Source organism: Scyliorhinus canicula, chromosome 15 (genome assembly GCF_902713615.1).
Source record: "Scyliorhinus canicula chromosome 15, sScyCan1.1, whole genome shotgun sequence".
Classification (NCBI taxonomy): Eukaryota; Metazoa; Chordata; class Chondrichthyes; order Carcharhiniformes; family Scyliorhinidae; genus Scyliorhinus; species Scyliorhinus canicula.
The window spans coordinates 74703003-74724821 of NC_052160.1; the positions used below are offsets into that span (position 1 = coordinate 74703003).

The 21819-nt window shown below is 48.8% G+C and overlaps 1 protein-coding gene across 2 annotated transcripts in view; it reads right to left on the bottom strand.

Annotated features, from left to right (window-relative positions):
* Positions 1-21819, bottom strand: part of LOC119978090 (katanin-interacting protein) — a 307079-nt gene that overhangs the window by 177836 nt on the left and 107424 nt on the right. For both annotated transcript variants that reach the window (XM_038819487.1, XM_038819488.1), the window contains exons 7-8: positions 8803-8943; positions 7814-8048 (exon numbers count right to left, since the gene is read on the bottom strand). In XM_038819487.1, coding sequence (XP_038675415.1) covers positions 7814-8048; positions 8803-8943 — 376 coding nt within the window. The remainder of the gene's footprint in view (positions 1-7813; positions 8049-8802; positions 8944-21819) is intronic.

The following is a 21819-nucleotide window of genomic DNA, read 5'->3' on the forward strand; positions in this document are numbered from 1 at the left end:
TTTAACTTTCCAAATATTGATTGGAACCTTTATAGGTCGAACAGCTCGGATGGAGCAGTTTTTGTACAGTGTGTGCAGGAGGGTTACCTGACACAATGGGCGCAATTCTCAACGCTCACGAAAATTCGGAGAATAGCAGGCGGCGTAAATTTTTACGGACACGCTGGTCCGACGCCCTCCCGCTATTTCCCCCCCCCCCCCCCCACGCCCGCCTCCAGACACGAATCGCTGCCCGCCATTTTTTTACGGCGAGCAGCTATTCACCCCTGGCCGATGGGCCGATTTCCAAGGCCTTAACGGCCATTTTTATGAACGTAAAACACACCTGGTCTGACCGTTCGTAAAAACGGCCGTAAAGTCCCGATCTGGGGAACCATGGCACCGATTGGCACGGCAGTACCACGGCCGTGCCAAGGGTGCCATGGGCCCGCGATCGGTGGGCACCGATCGCGGGCAGCGGGTACTTACCCCGTACACTCTTTCTCCCTCCGCCGCCCTGATGGATCCATCCGCGGGGCTTCTGCGGGGCATAACGGCCCGCGCATGCGCGGGTTTCACGCACAAGCGCGATGACGTCATCCGCGCATACGCGGGTTGGAGTCGTCCAATCCGCGCATTCGCGGCTGACGTCATCTGACGCGTCAGCCGTCGCTAACTCTGGCTAGCGGGCTTAACAAAATTTGTTAAGCCCGCGATGCCGGAGTTCACGGCCGCGCGACACTAGCCCCGACCGGGGAGCTGAATCGGTTCCCGGTCTGGGGGGGGGGGGGGTGGGGGGGGGGGCGGAGGCTGGCGTCAAACGCGTCCGTTTTTGACGCCAGCTTCCCGAGTTTTCGTGACTCGGGAGAATTGCGCCCAATATGTGGATAGGCTGACAAGAGGTGGAGCCACATTGGATTTGGTACTGGGTAATGAACCGGGCCAAGTGTTAGATTTGTTTGTGGGAGAGCACTTTGGAGATAGTGACCACAATTCGGTGTCTTTCACTGTTACAATGGAGAGGGATAGGGCCATACGGAAGGGCAAGATTTATAATTGGGGGAGGGGTAATTATGATGCGATTAGGTAAGAATTAGGGAGCAGAAGATGGGAACAGAAACTGTCAGGGAAAGGCACAAATGAAAAGTGGAGCTTGTTCAAGGGACAAATAGTGTGTGTCCTTGATAGGTATGTCCCCGTCAGGCAGGGAGGAAATGGCAGTGTGAGGAAACCATGGTTCACAAAAGAGGTTGAATGTCTTGTCAAGAGGAAAAAGGAAGTGTATGTAAGGATGAGAAAAGAAGGTTCAGTTGGGTAGCTTGAGGATTACAAGGTCGCAAGGAATGAGCTAAAAAAATGGGCTCAGAAGAGCTAGGAGGGGGCATGAGAAGTCCTTGGTGGGTCAGATCAAGGAAAACCCCTTTTTATTCTAATGTGAGAAATAAAAGAATGATCAGGGTGAGGTTAGGGCCCTTCAAGGACAGTAGTGCGAACTTGTGCATGGAGTCAGAAGAGATAGGAGAGGCGTTGAATGAATACTTTTCTTCAGTGTTCACCAAGGAGAGGTGCCATATTTTTGAGGATGTGTGTGTGATACAGGCGGGTAGGCTGGAGGAGGTAGATGTTCTGAAGGAAGATGTATTAGCAATTTTGAAAAACCTGAGGGTCAACAAGTCCCCTGGGCCAGATGGGATATATCTAAGGATTCTTTGGGATGAGACTGCAGAGCCTTTGGCTTTGATCTTTGGGTCCTCACTGTCCACGGGGATAGTGCCAGAGAACTGGAGAGTGGTGAATGTTGTTCCTCTGTTCAAGAAAGGGAATAGAAATGACCTGAGTAATCATAGGCCAGTTAGTCTTACTTCGGTCGGTAAGTTAATGGAAAGTGTCCTGAGGGGTAGGATTAATGACCATTTGGAAAGATGCAGCTTAATCCGGGATAGTCAACACGGATTAGTGAAGGGCAGGTCTTGCCTTACAAATTTGATTGAATTCTTTGAGGAGGTAACTGAGTGTGTAGATTAAGGTCGAGCAGTTGATGTCGTATACATGGATTTCAGTAAGGCATTTGATAAGGTTCCCCATGGTCGGCTCATGAAGAAAGTAAGGAAGTGTGGGATAGAGGGAAATTTGGCCAATTGGATAAATAACTGGCTATCACATAGAAGACAGATGGTGGTGGTGGATGGAAAATTTTCAGACTGGAGACCAGTTACCAGCGGTGTACCACAGGGATCAGTGCTGGGTCCTCTGCTATTTGATATTCTTATAAATGACTTGGAGGAGGGGGCTGAAGGGTGGGTCAGTAAATTTGCTGATGACACCAAGATTGGTGGAGTAGTGGATGAGGTGGAGGGCAGTGGTAGGCTGCAAAGAGACATTGATAGGATGCAGAGCTGGGCCGAAAAATGGCAGATGGTGTTTAACCCGGATAAGTGCGAGGTGATTCATTTTGGTAGGACAAATTTGAATGTGGATTACAGGGTCAACAGCAGGGTTCTGAGGAGTGTGGAGGAACAGAGAGATCTTGGGGTTCATGTCCACAGATCTTTGAAGGTTGCCACTCAAGTGGATAGAGCCGTGAAGGCGGCCTATAGTGTGTTAGCGTTTATTAAAAGGGGGCTTGAGTTTAAGAGCCCTGGGGTTATGCTGCAACTGTACAGGCCCCTGGTGAGACCACATTTGGAGTTGTGTGCAGCTCTGGTCACCTCATTATAGGAAGGATGTGGAAGCATTGGAAAGGGTGCAAAGGAGATTTCCCAGAATGCTGCCTGGATTGGAGGGTGGGTCGTATGAGGAATGGTTGAGGGAGCTAGGGCTTTTCTCATTGGAGCGAAGGAGGATGAGAGGTGACTTAATTGAGGTGTATAAGATGAGAGGGATCAATAGAGTGGACGTTCAGAGACTATTTCCTTGCATGGATGTAGCTGTTACAAGGGGGCATAACTATAAGGCTCAGGGTGGGAGATATAGGAGGGATGTCCGAGGTTGATCTTTACTCAGAGAGTGGTTAGGGAGTGGAATGGACTGCCTGCTGTGATAGTGGAGTTGGACACTTTAGGAACTTTCAAGCGGTTATCGGATAGGCACATGGAATACACCAGAATGACAGGGAGTGGGATAGCTTGATCTTGGTTTCGGACAAAGCTCGGCACAACATCGAGGGCCTATGTACACCCAAATCTAGGTCATGGACATACATCAGAAACAGCAGTACTCCTAATATAGAACATAGAACATTGAACGATACAGCGCAGTACAGGCCCTTCGGCCCTCGATGTTGCACCGACATGGAAAAAACTAAAGGCCATCTAACCTACACTATGCCCTTATCATCCATATGCTTATCCAATAAACTTTTAAATGCCCTCAATGTTGGCGAGTTCACTACTGTTGCAGGTAGGGCATTCCACGGCCTCACCACTCTTTGCGTAAAAAACCTACCTCTGACCTCTGTCCTATATCTATTACCCCTCAATTTAAGGCTATGTCCCCTCGTGCTAGCCACCTCCATCCGCGGGAGAAGGCTCTCGCTGTCCACCCTATCTAACCCTCTGATCATTTTGTATGCCTCTATTAGGTCACCTCTTAACATTCTTCTCTCTAACGAAAACAACCTCAAGTCCATCAGCCTTCCCTCATAAAATTTTCCCTCCATACCAAGAAACTACTATTTCCTCCGCTCTTGTCTGAAAAACAACTGTACACCTCTACTGTGTTTTACCCAATTTTGGATTCATGTTGCCACAACTCCCTGTAATCTGAAGGGCAATGATGCTGGTAACATACCCATTATACAGTACTTTTCCAAATTTGTTTTGAAAATCCATATTCACAACAATTGCACTACCTTCATTTACCCACTATTTCAGTGAAAAACTCAAATCAAGTTTCTCACAGACGATTTGCCATGAATGCTTTCATTCATCAATCCATATTCTTCCCGGTGACAAACAACATTCTCCCAGATTATGATCTCCACAAGTTCCCCCACCACCGACATTAGTTGACAGGCCTCCCACTTTTTTTTTTTAAAAGCCTTTCAGTTCTCTGCATATCGAAGGAGGATTGCAAGGTTCTGCTTACAATCTCCACTTACGTCCACTCATACTAACTTTAGCAACCTAGAATGCATCCTATCCAGACTAGGAAACATTTCTGGTTGAGTGCTGCCTACTTTTTAAGGATTTCCTCTATTTTTATCGGATCCAATTTCCCCAATTGCCGTCTCTTTATTTTGGCATTGTGAGCACCATCCTTCTCTTTTGTGATGTCAGGTGCAAAATACTCAACCATGCTCTCTCTATCTCAACATGATGATTTCCTTTTTCATGTCGAATCAGCCTTCAAATTCTTCTTTTACTATTTATTTAAACTACTGTTATTTGCTAATCTTTTCTCACTTCCTTAGCTTCTCTTATTTCCCACATCAATTCTCCTCTGCACCTGTGTTCTGCTTCATTCTCTACTGAACTTGGCATTTATAATAAAATTCCTTTTTCTGTTTCAATTAAATGACAACATTTGAAAATGAAATGAAAATCACTTATTGTCACGAGTACGCTTCAATGAAGTTACTGTGAAAAGCCCCTAGTCGCCACATTCCGGCACCTGTTCGGGGAGGCTGTTACGGGAATCGAACCATGCTGCTGGCCTGCCTTGGTCTGCTTTCAAAGCCAGCGATTTAGCCCAGTGTGCTAAACAGCCCGTCATTTAATTCATTCAGCAAGTTCTGGCTTTGGACGTCCTTCCTTGCCCCCTCATGGGAGTGTGCTTAATCTGCATTTTCACGATACCTTCTCCTTGAAACACTCTTGTTTTTCACTTACTGATGTACCTTCCGATCTTTGTCTTCAACCCAGCCGAGGCTGATCATTTTTTAACTCACTGAAATTAGCTCCATCGCCTATATTGTGATCATGGTTTCCCAAATGCTCCCCATGGGGACAAGGGATCAAAATCCCACCGCAGTAGCTGGTTGAATTTGAAATCAATTAATAGATCTTGGGCAGGATTCTCCCGCATTGGAGGGATGGCCCGACACCGGCGGCAAGAACGACCCGAACCACTCCAGCATCGGGCCAACCGGAAGTTGCGGAATTCTCCGCACTTCTGAGGGCTAGGCCAGCGACGGAGAGATTGGCGCCGTGCCAACTGGGCCGAAGGGCTGGCGCATGCGCAGAACCACCAGCGTGGTTCCGCGCATGCGCAGACCAGCCGGCGTGTTCCTGTGCATGCGTAGGGGGGTTCTTCTCCGTGCCGGCCATGGCAGAGCCTTACAGAGGACAGGGCGGAAGGAAGGAGTGCAACCACGGTACAGATCCGTCCGCAGATCGGTGGACTCCAATCGCGGGCCAGGCCACCGTGGAGGCCCCACGGGGCCGGATCTCCCCGCGCTCCCCCGAGGATTCCACTTGACAGCCTACCAGCCAGGTGGGACCATGTCCATTTCATGCCGGCGGGACTGTGACGGCCGCTCAGCCCATCGGGGCCCGAAGAATTGCCGGGGGTGCCACTGGCAACGGCCAACGGCCCCCGACTGGCGTGGCGTAAACCCCGCTCGAAAACCAGCACCGGAGAATACGGCAGCTGGCGTCGGGGCGAGATTCACGCCGCTCACTGGGGATTCTCAAACCCGGCAGGGGGTCGGAGAATCCCGCCGCTGGAATTTGAAAGCTAATCTTAGCTATCATTGATGGTTGAAAAAAAAACATCTGGTTCACTAATGTCCTTTAGGGAATCGACCATGTGACTCCAACCCACAGCCATGTGCATGCCTCTTAACCGCCCTCTGAAATGAGCTGGCAAACCACTCAGTTCCAGGGTAATTAGGGATGGGCAACAATCGTCTTGTCAGCGATGTCGACATCCATGAAAGATTAAGAAAAATTGAAGTATCCTATTATTACCACTCTTTCACAAATCTATTTCGCAATTTACTCCTCCATCCTCCACCAGGCAACATATCACTTCTTTCTCTGCCTCTAGATACCTCTAGTGGGCAGCACGGTAGCATAGTGGTTAGCATCAATGCTTCACAGCTCCAGGGTCCCAGGTTCGGTTCCCGGCTGGGTCACTGTCTGTGTGGAGTCTGCACGTCCTTCCCGTGTGTGCGTGGGTTTCCTCCGGGTGCTCCGGTTTCCTCCCACAGTCCAAAGATGTGCGGGTTAGGTGGATTGGCCATGCTAAATTGCCCGTAGTGTCCTATAAAGTAAGGTTAAGGGGGAGTTGTTGGGTTACGGGTATAGGGTGGATACGTGAGTTTGAGTAGGGTGATCATTGCTCGGCACAACATCGAGGGCCGAAGGGCCTGTTCTGTGCTGTACTGTTCTAAATTCTAAAAATTCTAAATACTGGCTTCTGGCTTTGAATCGTTAACCTCATCATCATACTTTCAAGCATTCTCATCCCCACTATTTTTACTTTTCATTTTTCTGCTGAACACACTGTAGCCAGGCACAGCCAGATCCCATTTCTACCCTTAATTAAGCCCTTCATTGGCACGAGATTATAGTTTCAGTGGCAACTTACATGTGCAGCACAGCAACCTTATTTGTCACCCTCCTTGGATTTACCATACGCACTCCAATTCAGCTTTAGTCTGCTATTTATTTCACATCTGTACATCCCTCCTCTCTCTGGACTACCTCTTTGTTCTAATGTTATTTACCTCTGCCCAGTTCTCCATGCACCTTGCTTCTCATCTATGCTGTTTTATCCCTTAACCTGATCAATTAAAAAAGCATCACACCATTTATACATTTAAGTTAAATAAGATATTATTAAATCATATTTGCAAATACAAAATGTTTGTTACTTGTGTAATAAATAGCTTATTTCACCCATAGGAAATGCTCTATTTAATAGTTTTAATGCTGTTCAAAATGTCAACTCAAGCACAGTCACAAATAATATCCTAAGTGCAGAAAATGGAAATGCAGTAATATATCTATTGCATGGTTCTGATTATTCTCTCAAATATTCCATTCTGGTTTATTAGTAGAGTTACATTTAATAATAATCTTTATTGGTGTCACAAGTAAACTTATATTAACACTGCAACTTAATGGCAGAGGAAAAGCAGAAATAGATCTGTGTCGGGTACAAAAGCCATCTCAACAAACCCTATTCGGGGTTCACTCTATGGTTACTGACAGATAAGGATAATATTAAGGTTATGCAATTCCCCCAGATTGTATGCCTTAACTGTGGTATAACCTGGCCATTTCTCTCTTCTCTCCTACTCTCAGGCCTCACATAAATCTTCAGGATAAACATTTCCAGGATGTCTACCAGTTGGAGAACTTTATGTGGACTGCGACCCAATGTAGGCAACGATCTCTCTGTATGCCATTCAGAAGAGTTAAGGCCTTCTGGAACACAAAGTGGTCGATTTTTCATGAATTTTCCATTATTTTCTAAATACCCTGATCCATAACTCAGTTTTCAGCTAGTGAAGATCCCCTAACACTCAGTACCTGGCTGCACAGTATGACATTCATAAATAATATTTCTTAAAATTCTTGGCATTAAAAAAAGTGAGAAGCTGTATAGCAGCTACGAATAACATCAAGGTTTAAAAGCACCAGTGACAGCTAATTGTTCCACTGTATCACTAACTGCTCTTTATGAGTTCCAGTGCGATGCTAGAGCAATCCAAAACTAATCCCACTATCCTTTTCTCTGAAGAATCATAAAACATGGCTTCAAAAGAAAATAAAAGAGCAAAAAATAAATATTAAAATTCCACAAGTTATGGAATCAAATTTTAAATAGGAGACAAAATTCTATGAATGTTGAAATGCAGAGCATTTCTGAAATCTTATAAACTTACTTTTTGTACCGGGCCCAAAATCAAGTACAATCAGATCTCCTGGATGTAGATTGTACTGTTTAGCCTCTGAACCCTTCTGGAAAGACAGCTTATTCAGCTGTAGATCTTCCAGATTCTCTGCTTCAATCTGTTCTCCAATCTTCTCATCCTCTAGAGAATCAGAATCTTCACTGTCAATGCTCTTCTCGCTGTTAAGTTGGAGTTCAGCTGTCTGAGTCAGGCTTCTTCTCAACATCTAATGAACAGGTGATACTTTAAGCAATGGATCAGTGAAGACCATGATCAGTAAGCTATTAAGATGGCAACCTTAAGATACCTGCAGTGTTAGATGTGGCTCAGTTGACAGCACTCTTGCCTCCGGATTCACATGCTCCCAGCTTCAAGTCCCACTCCAAAGAATTGAGTGAAAATCAAAGCTGGCACTGCTGTACTGAGGGAGACCCTCACTGCCAGAGGTGTAATATTTCGGAAATATTATATGGAGGCCTCGTCTACGTTCTCAGGTGGGCATAAAAGATTCCATGTCACTATTTCATAGAAGAGCAGGGAAATTATCCCAGGTGTCCTGACCAATGTTTATCCCTCAATCACAAGGAACACGATTATGTACTCATTAACAGTTTGCACTTTGTGGGAGCTAGCTGTGTGCAAAAAGGCCGCTGCATTTCCTACAGTACAACAGTGACTGAAAAAGCATTTAATTGGCTGTAAAGCATTTGAGACATCCATTGGTATATAAATGCAAGTCCGTTCCGTTTTGATCATTCTGTCATTCAGGGTCTACCTTACATATGACACCACTGTGTCGTTGATATAGGGCAACCAGGGATGGATGATGAATATAGGTTTTCCAGCATTTCTCACATCCCAAGAAAATTAGGTCTAAAGTTTACAGTTTAAAGTATTATTTATGGCTAATTTTATAATTAAACATTAATTGACAAATGCAACTTAAACACTGGGGGTTAACTTGAACTTCCAGCACACACCTTAACATCTTGCATGTTCAGGAGTATTTTGTCATTGCCCTCACAGCAGCTTTTATCGGATATTCTTCCAGGTTTTATGAAGGAAGATTTTGGTAGGAAGCAAGAGCTTCCTCTATTCCTCGAAGAATCGTCAGCAAGACTCTGCAAGAAATTGGAGAAAAGAAAAGTATGTATCACTGACAGTCTGGACAAAGGCAACATTAAGATGAAAAAAGAAGCATAGGTAAGATCGAGGCGACTCAAAACTGATGAAGCTTTGGAGGAATATCGTGAAAGTAGGACGAATCTCAAACGCGCAATAAAAAGGGCTAAAAGGGGTCATTAAATATCTTTGGCTAACAGGGTTAAGTAAAATCCCAAAGCCTTTTATTCGTATGTAAGGAGCAAGAAGGTAACTAGGGAAAGGATTGGCCCACTCAAAGACAAGAGAGGGAATTTGTGCGTGGATTCAGAGGAAATGGGTGAGATTCTTAATGAGTACTTTGCATCGGTATTCACAAAGGAGAGGGACAAGACGGATGTTGAGGCTAGGGATGGATGTTTAAATACTCTAGGTCAAGTTGTCATATGGAAAGGGGATGTTTTGGGTATTCTAAAAGACATTAAGGTGGACAAGTCCCCAGGACCGGATGGGATATATCCCAGGTTACTGAGGGAAGCGAGGGTCGAAATAGCTGGGGCCTTAACAGATATCTTTGCAGCATCCTTGAGCACGGGTGAGGTCCCGGAGGACTGGAGATTTGCTAATGTTGCCCCTTTGTTTAAGAAGGGTAGCAGGGAAAATCCAGGGAATTACAGACCTGTGAGCTTGACGTCAGTGGTAGGCAAACTGTTGGAGAAGATACTGAGTGATAGGATCTATTCACATCTGGAAGAAAATAGACTTAGCAGTGATAGGCAGCATGGTTTTGTGCAGGGAAGGTCATGTCTTACAAACCAAATAGAATTCTTTGAGGAAGTGACAAAGTTGATTGATGAGGGAAGGGCTATAGATGTCATATACATGGACTTTAGTAAGGTGTTTGATAAGATTTCCCATGGCAGGTTGATGGCAAAAGTGAAGTTGTATGGGGTTCAGGGTGTACTAGCTAGATGGATAAAGAACTGGCTGGGCAACAGGAGACAGAGAGTAGTGGTGGAAGGGAGTGTCTCAAAATGGAAAAGGGTGACAAGTGGTGTTCCACAGGGATCCGTGCTCAGACCACTGTTGTTTGTGATCTACATAAATGACCTGGAGGAAGGTATAGGTGGTCTGATTAGCAAGTTTGCAGATGATACTAAGATTGGTGGAGTTGCAGATAGCGAGGAGGACTGTCAGAGAATACAACAAAATATAGATAGATTGGAGAGTTGGGCAGAGAAATGGCAGATGGAGTTCAATCCAGGAAAATGCGAGGTGCTGCATTTTGGAAGATCAAATTCAAGAGCGGACTATATGGTCAATGGAAGGGTCCTGGGGAAAATTGATGTACAGAGAGATCTGGGAGTTCAGGTCCATTGTACCCTGAAGGTGGCAACGCAGGTTGATAGAGTGGTCAAGAAGGCAGACAGCATGCTTGCGCTTTTCAAGGAGACACATCCTGAGTGAGGCACATCTCGAGTGGGAATTGGAACTTGGTAATTTAGTGCAGTGAGGTAATTCAGTGCAGAGTGAGAGAAGGTGCTTTTTCGGAGGTGCTTTTTAACCCTGGTAAGTGACTGGTAAGTAGTTTTTCTTTTCATTGTCTAATTTAATTATTTTTATTTTGAAATTGTAGTTGTATAAGTTTACCTAAGGTATAAGACATGGCAGGAGATCCCAGACCCGTGTCATGCTCCTCGTGTGCAATGTGGGAGCTCAGGGACACGTCCACTGTCCCTGGCTCCTTAACGTGCAGGAAGTGTGTTCAGTTGCAGCTCCTGTTAGACCACTTGACGGCTCTGGAGCTGCGGATGGACTCACTTTAGAACATAGAACAGTACAGCACAGAACAGGCCCTTCGGCCCTCGATGTTGTGCCGAGCAATGATCACCCTACTCAAACCCACGTATCCACCCTATACCTGTAACCCAACAACCCCCCCTTAACCTTACTTTTTAGGACACTACGGGCAATTTAGCATGGCCAATCCACCTAACCCGCACATCTTTGGACTGTGGGAGGAAACTGGAGCACCCGGAGGAAACCCACACACACACAGGGAGGACGTGCAGACTCCACACAGACAGTGACCCAGCCGGGAACCGAACCTGGGACCCTGGAGCTGTGAAGCATTTATGCTAACCACCATGCTACCGTGCTGCCCTTTGGAGCATCCGCGATGCTGAGGAGGTCGTGGATAGCACGTTTAGCGAGTTGGTCACACCGCAGGTGAAAGTTACCGAGGGAGATAGCAAATGGGTGACCAAAAGACAGAGCAAGAGTAGGAAGGCAGTGCAGGTGTCCCCTGCGGTCATCTCCCTGCAAAACAGATATACCGCTTTGGATACTGTTGGGGGAGATGGCTCACCAAGGGAAGGTAGCAGCAAGGTTCATGGCACCGTGGCTGGCTCTGCTGCACAGCAGGGCAGGAAGAAAAATGGCAGGGCTATAGTGATAGGGGACTCGATCGTAAGGGGAATAGACAGGCGGTTCTGTGGACGCAATCGAGACTCCAGAATGGTATGTTGCCTCCCTGGTGCAAGGGTCAAGGATGTCTCGGAGCGGCTGTAGGACATTCTGAGGGGGGAGGGAGAACAGCCAGCTGTCGTGGTGCCTATGTGATATAGGTAAAAAACGGGATGAGGTCCTACAAGCGGAATTCAGGGAGTTAGGAGTTAAACTAAAAAGTAGGACCTCAAAGGTAGGATCTCAGGATTGCTACCAGTGCCACGAGCTAGTCAGAGTAGGAATGTCAGGACAGATAGGATGAATGCGTGGCTCGAGAGATGGTGCAAGAGGGAGGGATTCAAATTCCTGGGGCATTGGGACCGGTTCTGGGGGAGGTGGAACCAGTACAAACCGGACGGGCTGCACCTGGGCAGGACTGGAACCGATGTCCTGGGGGGGTGTTTTCTAAAGCTGTTGGGGAGGTTGAAACTAATGCGGCAGGGGGATGGGAACCGATGCAGGAAGTTGGAAGGTAGTAAAACAGGGACAGAAGCAAAAGGAAGGGGAAAAGTGCAAGGCAGAGAAGACATAGTCAAAAATCAAAAAGGGCGACAGTACAAGGTACAGTGACTGAGGGGAGCTCAATGAATAGGCCCAGTAAAACTAAAAGGAATAAAACTGGAGAAGTTAAGATTCAAAACAGAGGTAAAAAAACCAACATAAGTGTACTTTACCTGAATGCTCGTAGTATTCGGAATAAAGTAAATGAGTTGATGGCACAAATCATAGTGAATGACTATGATTTAGTGGCCATTACTGAAACATGGTTAAAGGATGGTCACGACTGGGAGTTAAATATCCGAGGGTATCAAATTATTCGGAAGGACAGAGTGGATGGTAAGGGAGGTGGTGTTGCTCTGTTATTTAAGGATGACATCCGGGCAATAGTAAGGGATGACATTGATGCTATGGAGGATAAATTTGAATCCATTTGGCTGCAAATCAGGAATAGTAAGGCGTAAAAGTCACTGATAGGAGTAGTCTATCGGCCACTAAATAGTAACGTTATGGTGGGGCAGGCAATAAACAAAGAAATAACTGATGCATGTAGAAATGTTACAGCAGTTATCATGGGGGATTTTAATCTACATTTCGATTGGTTTAACCAGGTCGGTCAAGACAACCTTGAGGAGGAGTTTATAGAATGTATCCGCGATAGTTTCCTAGAACAGTATGTAATGGAACCTACGAGGGAACAAGCGGTCCTAGATCTTGTCCTGTGTAATGAGTCAGGATTGATTCATGATCTCATAGTTAGGGATCCTCTCGGAAGGAGCGATCACAATATGGTGGAATTTAAAATACAGACGGAGGGTGAGAAGGTAAAATCAAATACTAGTGTTTTGTGTTTAAACAAAGGAGATTACAATGGGATGAGAGATGAACTAGCTAAGGTAGACTGGGAACAAAGACTTTATAGTGGAACAGTTGAGGAACAGTGGAGAACCTTCCAAGCGATTTTTCACAGTGCTCAGCAAAGGTTTATACCAACAAAAAGGAAGGATGGTAGAAAGAGGGAAAATCGACCGTGGATATCTAAGGAAATAAGGAAGAGTATCAAATTGAAGGAAAAAGCATATAAAGTGGCAAAGATTGGTGGGAGACTAGAGGACTGGGAAATCTTTAGGGGGCTACAGAAAGCTACTAAAAAGCTATAAAGAAGAGTAAGAGAGAGTATGAGAGTAAACTTGCTCAGAATATAAAAACAGACAGTAAAAGTTTTTACAAATATATAAAACAAAAAAGAGTGGCTAAGGTAAATATTGGTCCTTTAGAGGATGAGAAGAGAGTTTTAATAATGGGAGATGAGGAAATGGCTGAGGAACTGAACAGGTTTTTTGGGTCGGTCTTCACAGTGGAAGACACAAATAAAATGCCAGCAACTGATAGAAATGAGGCTATGGCTGGTGAGGACCTCGAGAGGATTGTTATTACTAAGCAGGTAGTGATGGGCAAGCTAATGGGGCTAAAGATAGACAAGTCTCCTGGCCCTGATGGAATGCATCCCAGAGTGCTAAAAGAGATGGCTAGGGAAATTGCAGATGCACTAATGATGATTTACCAAAATTCACTAGACTCTGGGGTGGTCATGGTGGATTGGAAATTAGCAAACGTGACACCACTGTTTAAAAAAGGAGGTAGGCAGAGAGCAGGAAATTATAGGCCAGTGAGCTTAACTTCGGTAGTAGAGAAGATGCTGGAATCTATCATCAAGGAAGAAATAGCGAGGCATCTGGTTAGAAATTGTCCCATTGGGCAGACGCAGCATGGGTTCATAAAGGGCAGGTCATGCCGAACTAATTTAGAGGAATTATTTGAGGACATTACCAGTGCAGTAGATAACGGGGAACCAATGGATGTGGTATATCTGGATTTCCAGAAAGCTTTTGACAAGGTGCCACACAAAAGGTTGGTGCATAAGATAAAGATGCATGGCATGAAGGGTAAAGTAGTAGCATGGATAGAGGATTGGTTAATTAATAGAAAGCAAAGAGTGGGGATTAATGGGTGTTTCTCTGGTTGGCAATCAGTAGCTAGTGGTGTTCCTCAGGGATCAGTGTTGGGCCCACAATTGTTCACAATTTACATGATTTGGAGTTGGGGACCAAGGGCAATGTGTCCAGGTTTGCAGACGACACTAAGATGAGTGGTAAAGCGAAAAGTGCAGAGGATACTGGAAGTCTGCAGAGGGATTTGGATAGGCTAAGTGAATGGGCTAGGGTCTGGCAGATGGAATACAATGTTGACAAATGGGAGATTATCCATTTTGGTAGGAATAACAGCAAACGGGATTATTATTTAAACGATAAAATATTAAAGCATGCCGCTGCGCAGAGAGACCTGGGTGTGCTAATGCATGAGTCACAGAAAGTTGGTTTACAGGTGTAACAGGTGATCAAGAAGGCAAATGGTATTTTGTCCTTCATTGCTAGAGGGATGGAGTTTAAGACTAGGGAGGTTATGTTGCAATTGTATAAGCTGTTAGTGAGGCCACAGCTGGAATATTGTGTTCAGTTTTGGTCTCCTTACTTGAGAAAGGACATACTGGCACTGGAGGGTGTGCAGAGGAGATTCACTAGGTTAATCCCAGAGCTGAAGGGGTTGGATTATGAGGAGAGGTTGAGTAGACTGGGAATGTACTCGTTGGAATTTAGAAGGATGACGGGGGATCTTATAGAAACATTTAAAATTATGAAGGGAATAGATAGGATAGATGCGGGCAGGTTGTTTCCACCGGCGGGTGAAAGCAGAACTAGGGGACATAGCCTCAAAATAACGGGAAGTAGATTTAGGACTGAGTTTAAGAGGAACTTCTTCACCCAAAGGGTTGTGAATCTATGGAATTCCTTGCCCAGTGAAGCAGTTGAGGCTCCTTCATTAAATGTTTTTAAGGTAAAGATAGATAGTTTTTTGAAGAAAAAAGGGATTAAGGGTTCTGGTGTTCGGGCCGGAAAGTGGAGCTGAATCCACAAAAGATCAGCCATGATCTCATTGAATGGCAGAGCAGGCTCGAGGGGCCAGATGGCCTACTCCTGCTCCTAGTTCTTCTGTTCTTATGTTGCCTTCATCGGACGGGGTATTGAGTACAAGAGTAGGCAGGTCATGTGACAGCTGTATAAGACTTTGGTTAGGCCACATTTGGAATACTGCGTGCAGTTCTGGTCGCCACATTACCAGAAGGATGTGGACGCTTTGGAGAGGGTGCAGAGGAGGTTCACCAGGATGTTGCTTGGTATGGAGGGTGAACATAGAACATAGAACATTACAGCGCAGTACAGGCCCTTCGGCCCACTATGTTGCACCGACATGGGAAGTCAAAAACTAAAGGCCATCTAACCTACACTCTGCCATTATCATCCATATGCTTATCCAATAAACTTTTAAATGCCCTCAATGTTGGCGAGTGCACTACTGTTGCAGGTAGGGCATTCCACGGCCTCACCACTCTTTGCGTAAAAAACCTACCTCTGACCTCTGTCCTATATCTATTACCCCTCAATTTATGGCTATGTCCCCTCGTGCTAGCCACCTCCATCCGCGGGAGAAGGCTCTCACTGTCCACCCTATCTAACCCTCTGATCATTTTGTATGCCTCTATTTAGTCACCTCTTAACCTTCTTCTCTCTAACGAAAACAACCTCAAGTCCATCAGCCTTTCCTCATAAGATTTTCCCTCCATACCAGGCAACATCCTGGTAAATCTCCTCTGCACCCGTTCCAAAGCTTCCACGTCCTTCCAATAATGAGGCGACCAGAACTGTACGCAATACTCCAAATGCGGCCGTACCAGAGTTTTGTACAGCTGCAACATGACCTCATGGCTCCGTAACTCAATCCCTCTACCAATAAAGCCCAACACACCATAGGCCTTCTTCACAACCCTATCAACCTGGGTGGTAACTTTCAGGGATCTATGTACATGGACACCGAGATCCCTCTGCTCATCCACACTGCCAAGAATTTTACCATTAGCCAAATATTCCGCATTCCTGTTATTCTTTCCAAAGTGAATCACCTCACACTTCTCTACATTAAACTCCATTTGCCACCTCTTAGCCCAGCTCTGCAGCTTATCTATGTCCCTCTGTAACCTGCAACATCCTTCCACACTGTCTACAACTCCACCGACTTTAGTGTCATCTGCAAATTTACTCACCCAACCTTCTGTGCCCTCCTCTAGGTCATTTATAAAAATGACAAACAGGGACTTCCGGTTGCGGCTATGACCAGCTAAGTCGCACGTTTGGCGGCTCCTGCTACAAAGGTGTTTTCGGGCCGATTGGAGGGCCCCAACGGCGCTGTAAGGACAAATCCCGGTGGGGGAAGGCTCCCTGAGGAGAACCAGACCAACTTTATGGTCGGTACCCGGAGTGGGGTGGTAAAAAAAGCAACAGCAGCTCCCCAAAAAAAGCGGGGGAAGAAGACCAAAATGGCGGCCGGTGGCGCACCCGAGGAATGGAGGAAATGGGCGGAGGAGCAGCAGGCCGCTCTCCTGCGCTTCTTTACGGAGCTGAAAATGGAGCTCTTGGAGTCAATGAATGCGACGACCACCAGGCTGATGGGAGCCCAGGCGACCCAAGAGGCGTCGATTCGGGAGCTGCAGCAGGAGATGACTGTGAGGGAGGAGGAGGCCACGGTCCTCGTGGGAAAGGTAGAGGTGCACGAGGCACTCCACCTGAAATGGCAGAGCCGTTTTGAGGAGCTGGATACCCGAATGAGGCGGAAGAACCTGAGGATCTTGGGCCTGGCAGAAGGCCTGGAGGGGTCAGACCTCCCGGGATACGTAGCAGAAATGCTGAGCTCCCTGATGGGGGCAGGGGCCGTCCCTTCGCCCCTGGAGCTGGAAGAGGCCTACAGGGTCATGGCTAGGAAGCCAAGAGCAAATGAGCCCCCGAGGGCGGTGCTGGTGCGGTTCCAGCGACTCAGCGATCGTGAGAGAGTGCTGGAGTGGGCCAAGAGGGAAAGGAGCAGTAAGTGGGAGAATTCGACGGTGAGGGTCTACCAGGACTGGAGTGCGGAGGTGGCTAAGCGGCGGGCCCGGTACAACCGGACGAAGGCGGTGCTACATACAAAAAGGATCAGGTTCGGAATGCTGCAGCCAGCGCGCTTGTGGGTCACCTACAGGAACCAACACCACTATTTTGAGTCCCCAGAGGAGGCGTGGGCCTTTGTACAGGAAGAGAAACTGGACTCGAATTAGACCCAGGGGGTACTTGGCGGCCGTGTCCGCTCGGGTACTTTCAGCTGAACAAGCGGTTCGTTTTTTTTTTCGGCCGGGACGGAACTGGGCATCTCTTATTGGAACGGTTTCCTTTTTTTTTCTTCTTTCCTTGTTTGGATCTTGAACTCTTGCTTTGGGTTTTTTTTTCTTCTGATGTTTTTTCCCCCCTTTGCCAACTTCCCTTAGTTATTGTTATTGTGGTTATTCATGGTTATTTATGGTTATTTATGGTTATTTATACTGTTTGGTAGAGGGCGACTGTTAAGTACATTGTTATTTGTTATCTATTTGTTATTTATAATGTTAAGTTGGGGAGGCGGGACGGGGGGGAGAGCAGATCGGGGATATGGGCTCCTAGGGGGGGTTCTTTACAGGCATGGACGGGGACGGGGGTGGAACTGAAGATGGCGGGGTGGGGTGTGGCAGGGCGAAAGCGCGGGCTTTCCTCTGTTTTCCCGCGCGCGGGGCAGAGGAGGGGGGAGGAGAGGAGTGCGGGGCGTGGCTAGCAATGGCGACCTTTCCCGCGTTGGAGCGGGGCCAGGGAGGAGTGGCAAGGGGGGGGGGAGGCCCCCCCCCCCCGAGCCGGGGGGAGTCGGAGTGTGGCAGGAGCAGCCGGGTCAGCGCAAACCAGCTGACTTACGGGAGTACGATGGAGGGTACATCGCGGCTAGGAGGGGTCCTAGCCTGGGGGGGGGGGGGGGTTAGGGAGGGACACCGGGTTGCTGCTGGAAAGACCAGAAACGGGAAGTGGAGGACTGGAGAGGTGGGGGGAGGCCCCATCGCCATGGGGAGCGGGTCAGAAGGGGAGGGTCGACCCGGGGCGAGCAGGGAACGGGACATGGCTAATCGGCAGGGGAAGGGGGCGGGTCGTTCCGCGACCCGGCTGATCACTTGGAACGTGAGGGGGCTGAATGGGCCGGTCAAGAGATCAAGGGTATTCTCACACCTGAAGGGACTGAAGGCTGATGTAGCAATGTTACAGGAGACCCATTTGAAGGTAGTGGACCAGGTTCGCCTGAGAAGGGGGTGGGTGGGACAGGTGTTCCACTCTGGATTGGACGCAAAGAACCGGGGGGTGGCGATTCTGGTGGGAAAGAGGGTGTCGTTCGTGGCGGAGGAGGTAGTGGCGGATAAGGAGGGTAGGTATGTGATGGTGAAGGGTAAGCTGCAGGGGGAGAAAGTGGTGATGGTCAACGTATATGCCCCGAACTGGGATGACGCAGGTTTTATGAGGCGCCTATTGGGCCTCATTCCGGGACTGGAGGCAGGGGGCTTGATCATGGGGGGGGACTTCAACACAGTGCTGGACCCCGGGCTAGACAGATCGAGCTCAAGGACCAATAGGAGGCCGGCAGCGGCAGAAGTGCTGAGGGGGTACATGGAGCAGATGGGAGGAGTAGACCCATGGAGGTTTGGTAGGCCGAGGGCGAGGGAGTATTCCTTTTTCTCCCACGTCCATAGAGTGTACTCCAGAATCGATTTCTTTGTGTTGAGCAGGGGGCTGATCCCGAGGGTACGGGAAGCTGAGTACTCGGCCATTGCGATCTCTGATCATGCACCACATTGGGTGGATGTGGAAATGGGGGAGGCGCGGGACCAGCGCCCGCTGTGGCGGCTGGATGTGGGGCTGTTAGCGGACGACGAGGTGTGTAAAAGGGTCCGGAAGAGCATTGAGAGCTATCTGGACTTGAATGACACGGGGGAGGTGCAGGTGGGGATGGTCTGGGAGGCCCTGAAGGCAGTGATCAGGGGAGAGCTGATCTCCATAAGGGCACACAGAGAAAGAAAGGAGAGGCAGGAGAGGGAGAGGCTGGTGGGGGAGATATTGGAAGTGGATAGGAGATATGCGGAGGCACCAGAGGAGGGGCTGCTGGGAGAACGGCGCAGCCTGCAGGTCAAGTTCGACCTGCTGACCACCAGGAAGGCAGAGACGCAGTGGAGAAGGGCACAGGGCGTGGTCTATGAGTATGGGGAAAAGGCGAGCAGGATGCTGGCACACCAGCTTCGCAAACGAGATGCGGCTAGGGAGATTGGGGGAGTGAAGGAGAGGGGCGGGAAGGTAGTACAGAAGGGGCAAGAAGTGAACGGGGTCTTCAGGGATTTTTACAAGGAGTTGTATCGGTCTGAGCCGCCGACGAGGAGAGGGGGAATGGAGGACTTCCTAAACAAATTGAGGTTCCCAAGGGTCCAGGAGGGGCTGGTAGAAGGGCTGGGGGCGCCAATAGGGCTAGAGGAGCTAGTCAAGGGAATAGGTCAGATGCAAGCGGGGAAGGCGCCGGGGCCAGATGGGTTCCCGGTGGAATTCTACAAGAAAAATGTGGACTTGGTGGGACCGGTACTGGTACGAGCCTTTAATGAGGCGCGAGAGGGGGGGTTTCTGCCCCCGACAATGTCGCAGGCTCTGATCTCCCTGATACTGAAGCGGGATAAAGACCCCGTGCAGTGCGGGTCCTACAGGCCTATCTCGCTTCTGAACGTGGATGCCAAGTTGCTGGCAAAGATCCTGGCAGCTAGAATAGAGGATTGTGTGCCAGGGGTAATCCATGAGGACCAGACGGGGTTCGTGAAGGGGCGGCAGCTCAACACGAACGTGCGGAGATTGCTGAATGTAATTATGATGCCGGCAGTGGAGGGGGAGGCTGAGATAGTGGTAGCGCTGGACGCGGAGAAGGCATTCGATAGGGTGGAGTGGGAGTACCTGTGGGAGACGTTGGAACGGTTTGGGTTTGGGGAAGGGTTTATTAAGTGGGTGAAGTTGCTCTACTCGGCCCCGACGGCGAGTGTAGTGACAAACGGGAGGAGGTCGGAGTATTTCGGGCTCCACCGAGGGACCAGGCAGGGATGTCCCCTATCCCCCCTACTTTTCGCACTGGCGATCGAACCGTTGGCGATGGCACTGAGGGGTTCAGGGGGGTGGAGAGGACTGACTAGGGGAGGGGAGGAACATCGAGTATCGCTGTATGTGGATGATCTACTGCTGTACGTGGCAGACCCAGAGGGGGGAATGCCGGAGATAATGGAACTATTAGCAGAGTTTGGGGACTTTTCGGGGTACAAACTAAATTTGGGCAAAAGCGAGGTTTTTGTGATACACCCGGGGGACCAGGGAGAGGGTATTGGGAGACTCCCCTTCAAGCGAGCAGGAAAGAGCTTTAGGTACTTAGGGGTGCAGGTGGCAAGGAACTGGGGGACCCTCCACAAGTTGAACTTTTCCAGGCTGGTGGAACAGATGGAGGAGGAATTTAAGAGGTGGGACATGGTACCGCTGTCGCTGGCGGGGAGGGTGCAGTCGATCAAAATGACGGTCCTCCCAAGGTTCCTGTTTTTATTTCAGTGCTTGCCCATCTTCCTCCCTAGGGCCTTCTTCAAAAAGGTGACGAGTAGCATCATGAGCTACGTGTGGGCGCACGGCACCCCAAGGGTGAGGAGGGTCTTTTTGGAGCGGAGTAGGGACAGTGGAGGGCTGGCACTACCCAATCTCTCGGGGTATTACTGGGCGGCAAATGTGTCAATGGTGCGCAAGTGGATGATGGAAGGGGAGGGGGCAGCTTGGAAACGAATGGAGAGGGCGTCCTGTGGCAACACAAGCCTGGGGGCCCTAGTAACGGCACCATGGCCGCTCCCCCCCACGAGGTACACCACGAGCCCGGTGGTGGCGGCCACCCTCAAGATATGGGGGCAGTGGAGGCAACACAGGGGGGAAATGGGAGGTCTGTTGGTGGCGCCAATAAGAGGGAACCATAGATTCATCCCGGGGAACATCGACGGGGGATTTCAGAGCTGGTACAGGGTGGGCATACGGCAGCTGAAGGACCTGTTTATAGAGGGGAGGTTTGCGAGCCTGGGAGGGCTGGAGGAGAAGTTTGAGCTCCCCCCGGGAAACATGTTCAGATATTTACAAGTGAAGGCATTTGCTAGACGGCAGGTGGAGGGGTTCCCCCTGCTCCCCAGTAAGGGGGCGAGTGATAGGGTGCTCTCGGGGGTCTGGGTCGGAGGGGGGAAGATATCAGACATCTACAAGATAATGCAGGAGGCGGAAGAAGCATCGGGGGAGGAGCTGAAAGCCAAGTGGGAAGGGGAGCTGGGAGAGCAGATAGAAGACGGGACGTGGGCGGATGCACTGGAGAAGGTCAATTCTTCCTCCTCGTGTGCGAGACTGAGCCTCATTCAATTTAAGGTGCTGCATAGAGCTCACATGACGGGGACAAGGATGAGCCGGTTCTTTGGGGGTGAGGACAGGTGTGTCAGATGTCTGGGAAGCCCAGCGAACCATGTGCATATGTTCTGGGCATGTCCGGTGCTGGAAGGGTTCTGGAAGGGGGTGGCAAGGACGGTGTCGAAGGTGGTAGGGTCCAGGGTCAAACCAGGATGGGGGCTTGCGATCTTTGGGGTCGGGGTAGAACCGGGGGTACAGGAGGATAGGGAGGCCGGAATATTGGCCTTTGCGTCCCTAGTGGCTCGACGAAGGATATTAATTCAATGGAAGGACGCGAGGCCTCCAAGCGTTGAAACTTGGATTAACGATATGGCTAGCTATATTCAGCTAGAAAGGATCAAATTTGCCCTGAGAGGGTCGGTACAGGGATTCTCCAGGCGGTGGCAACCTTCCTTGACTTTTTAGATCAGAGATAGACGTTCGGGGTCGTGGCAGCAGCAACCCGGGGGG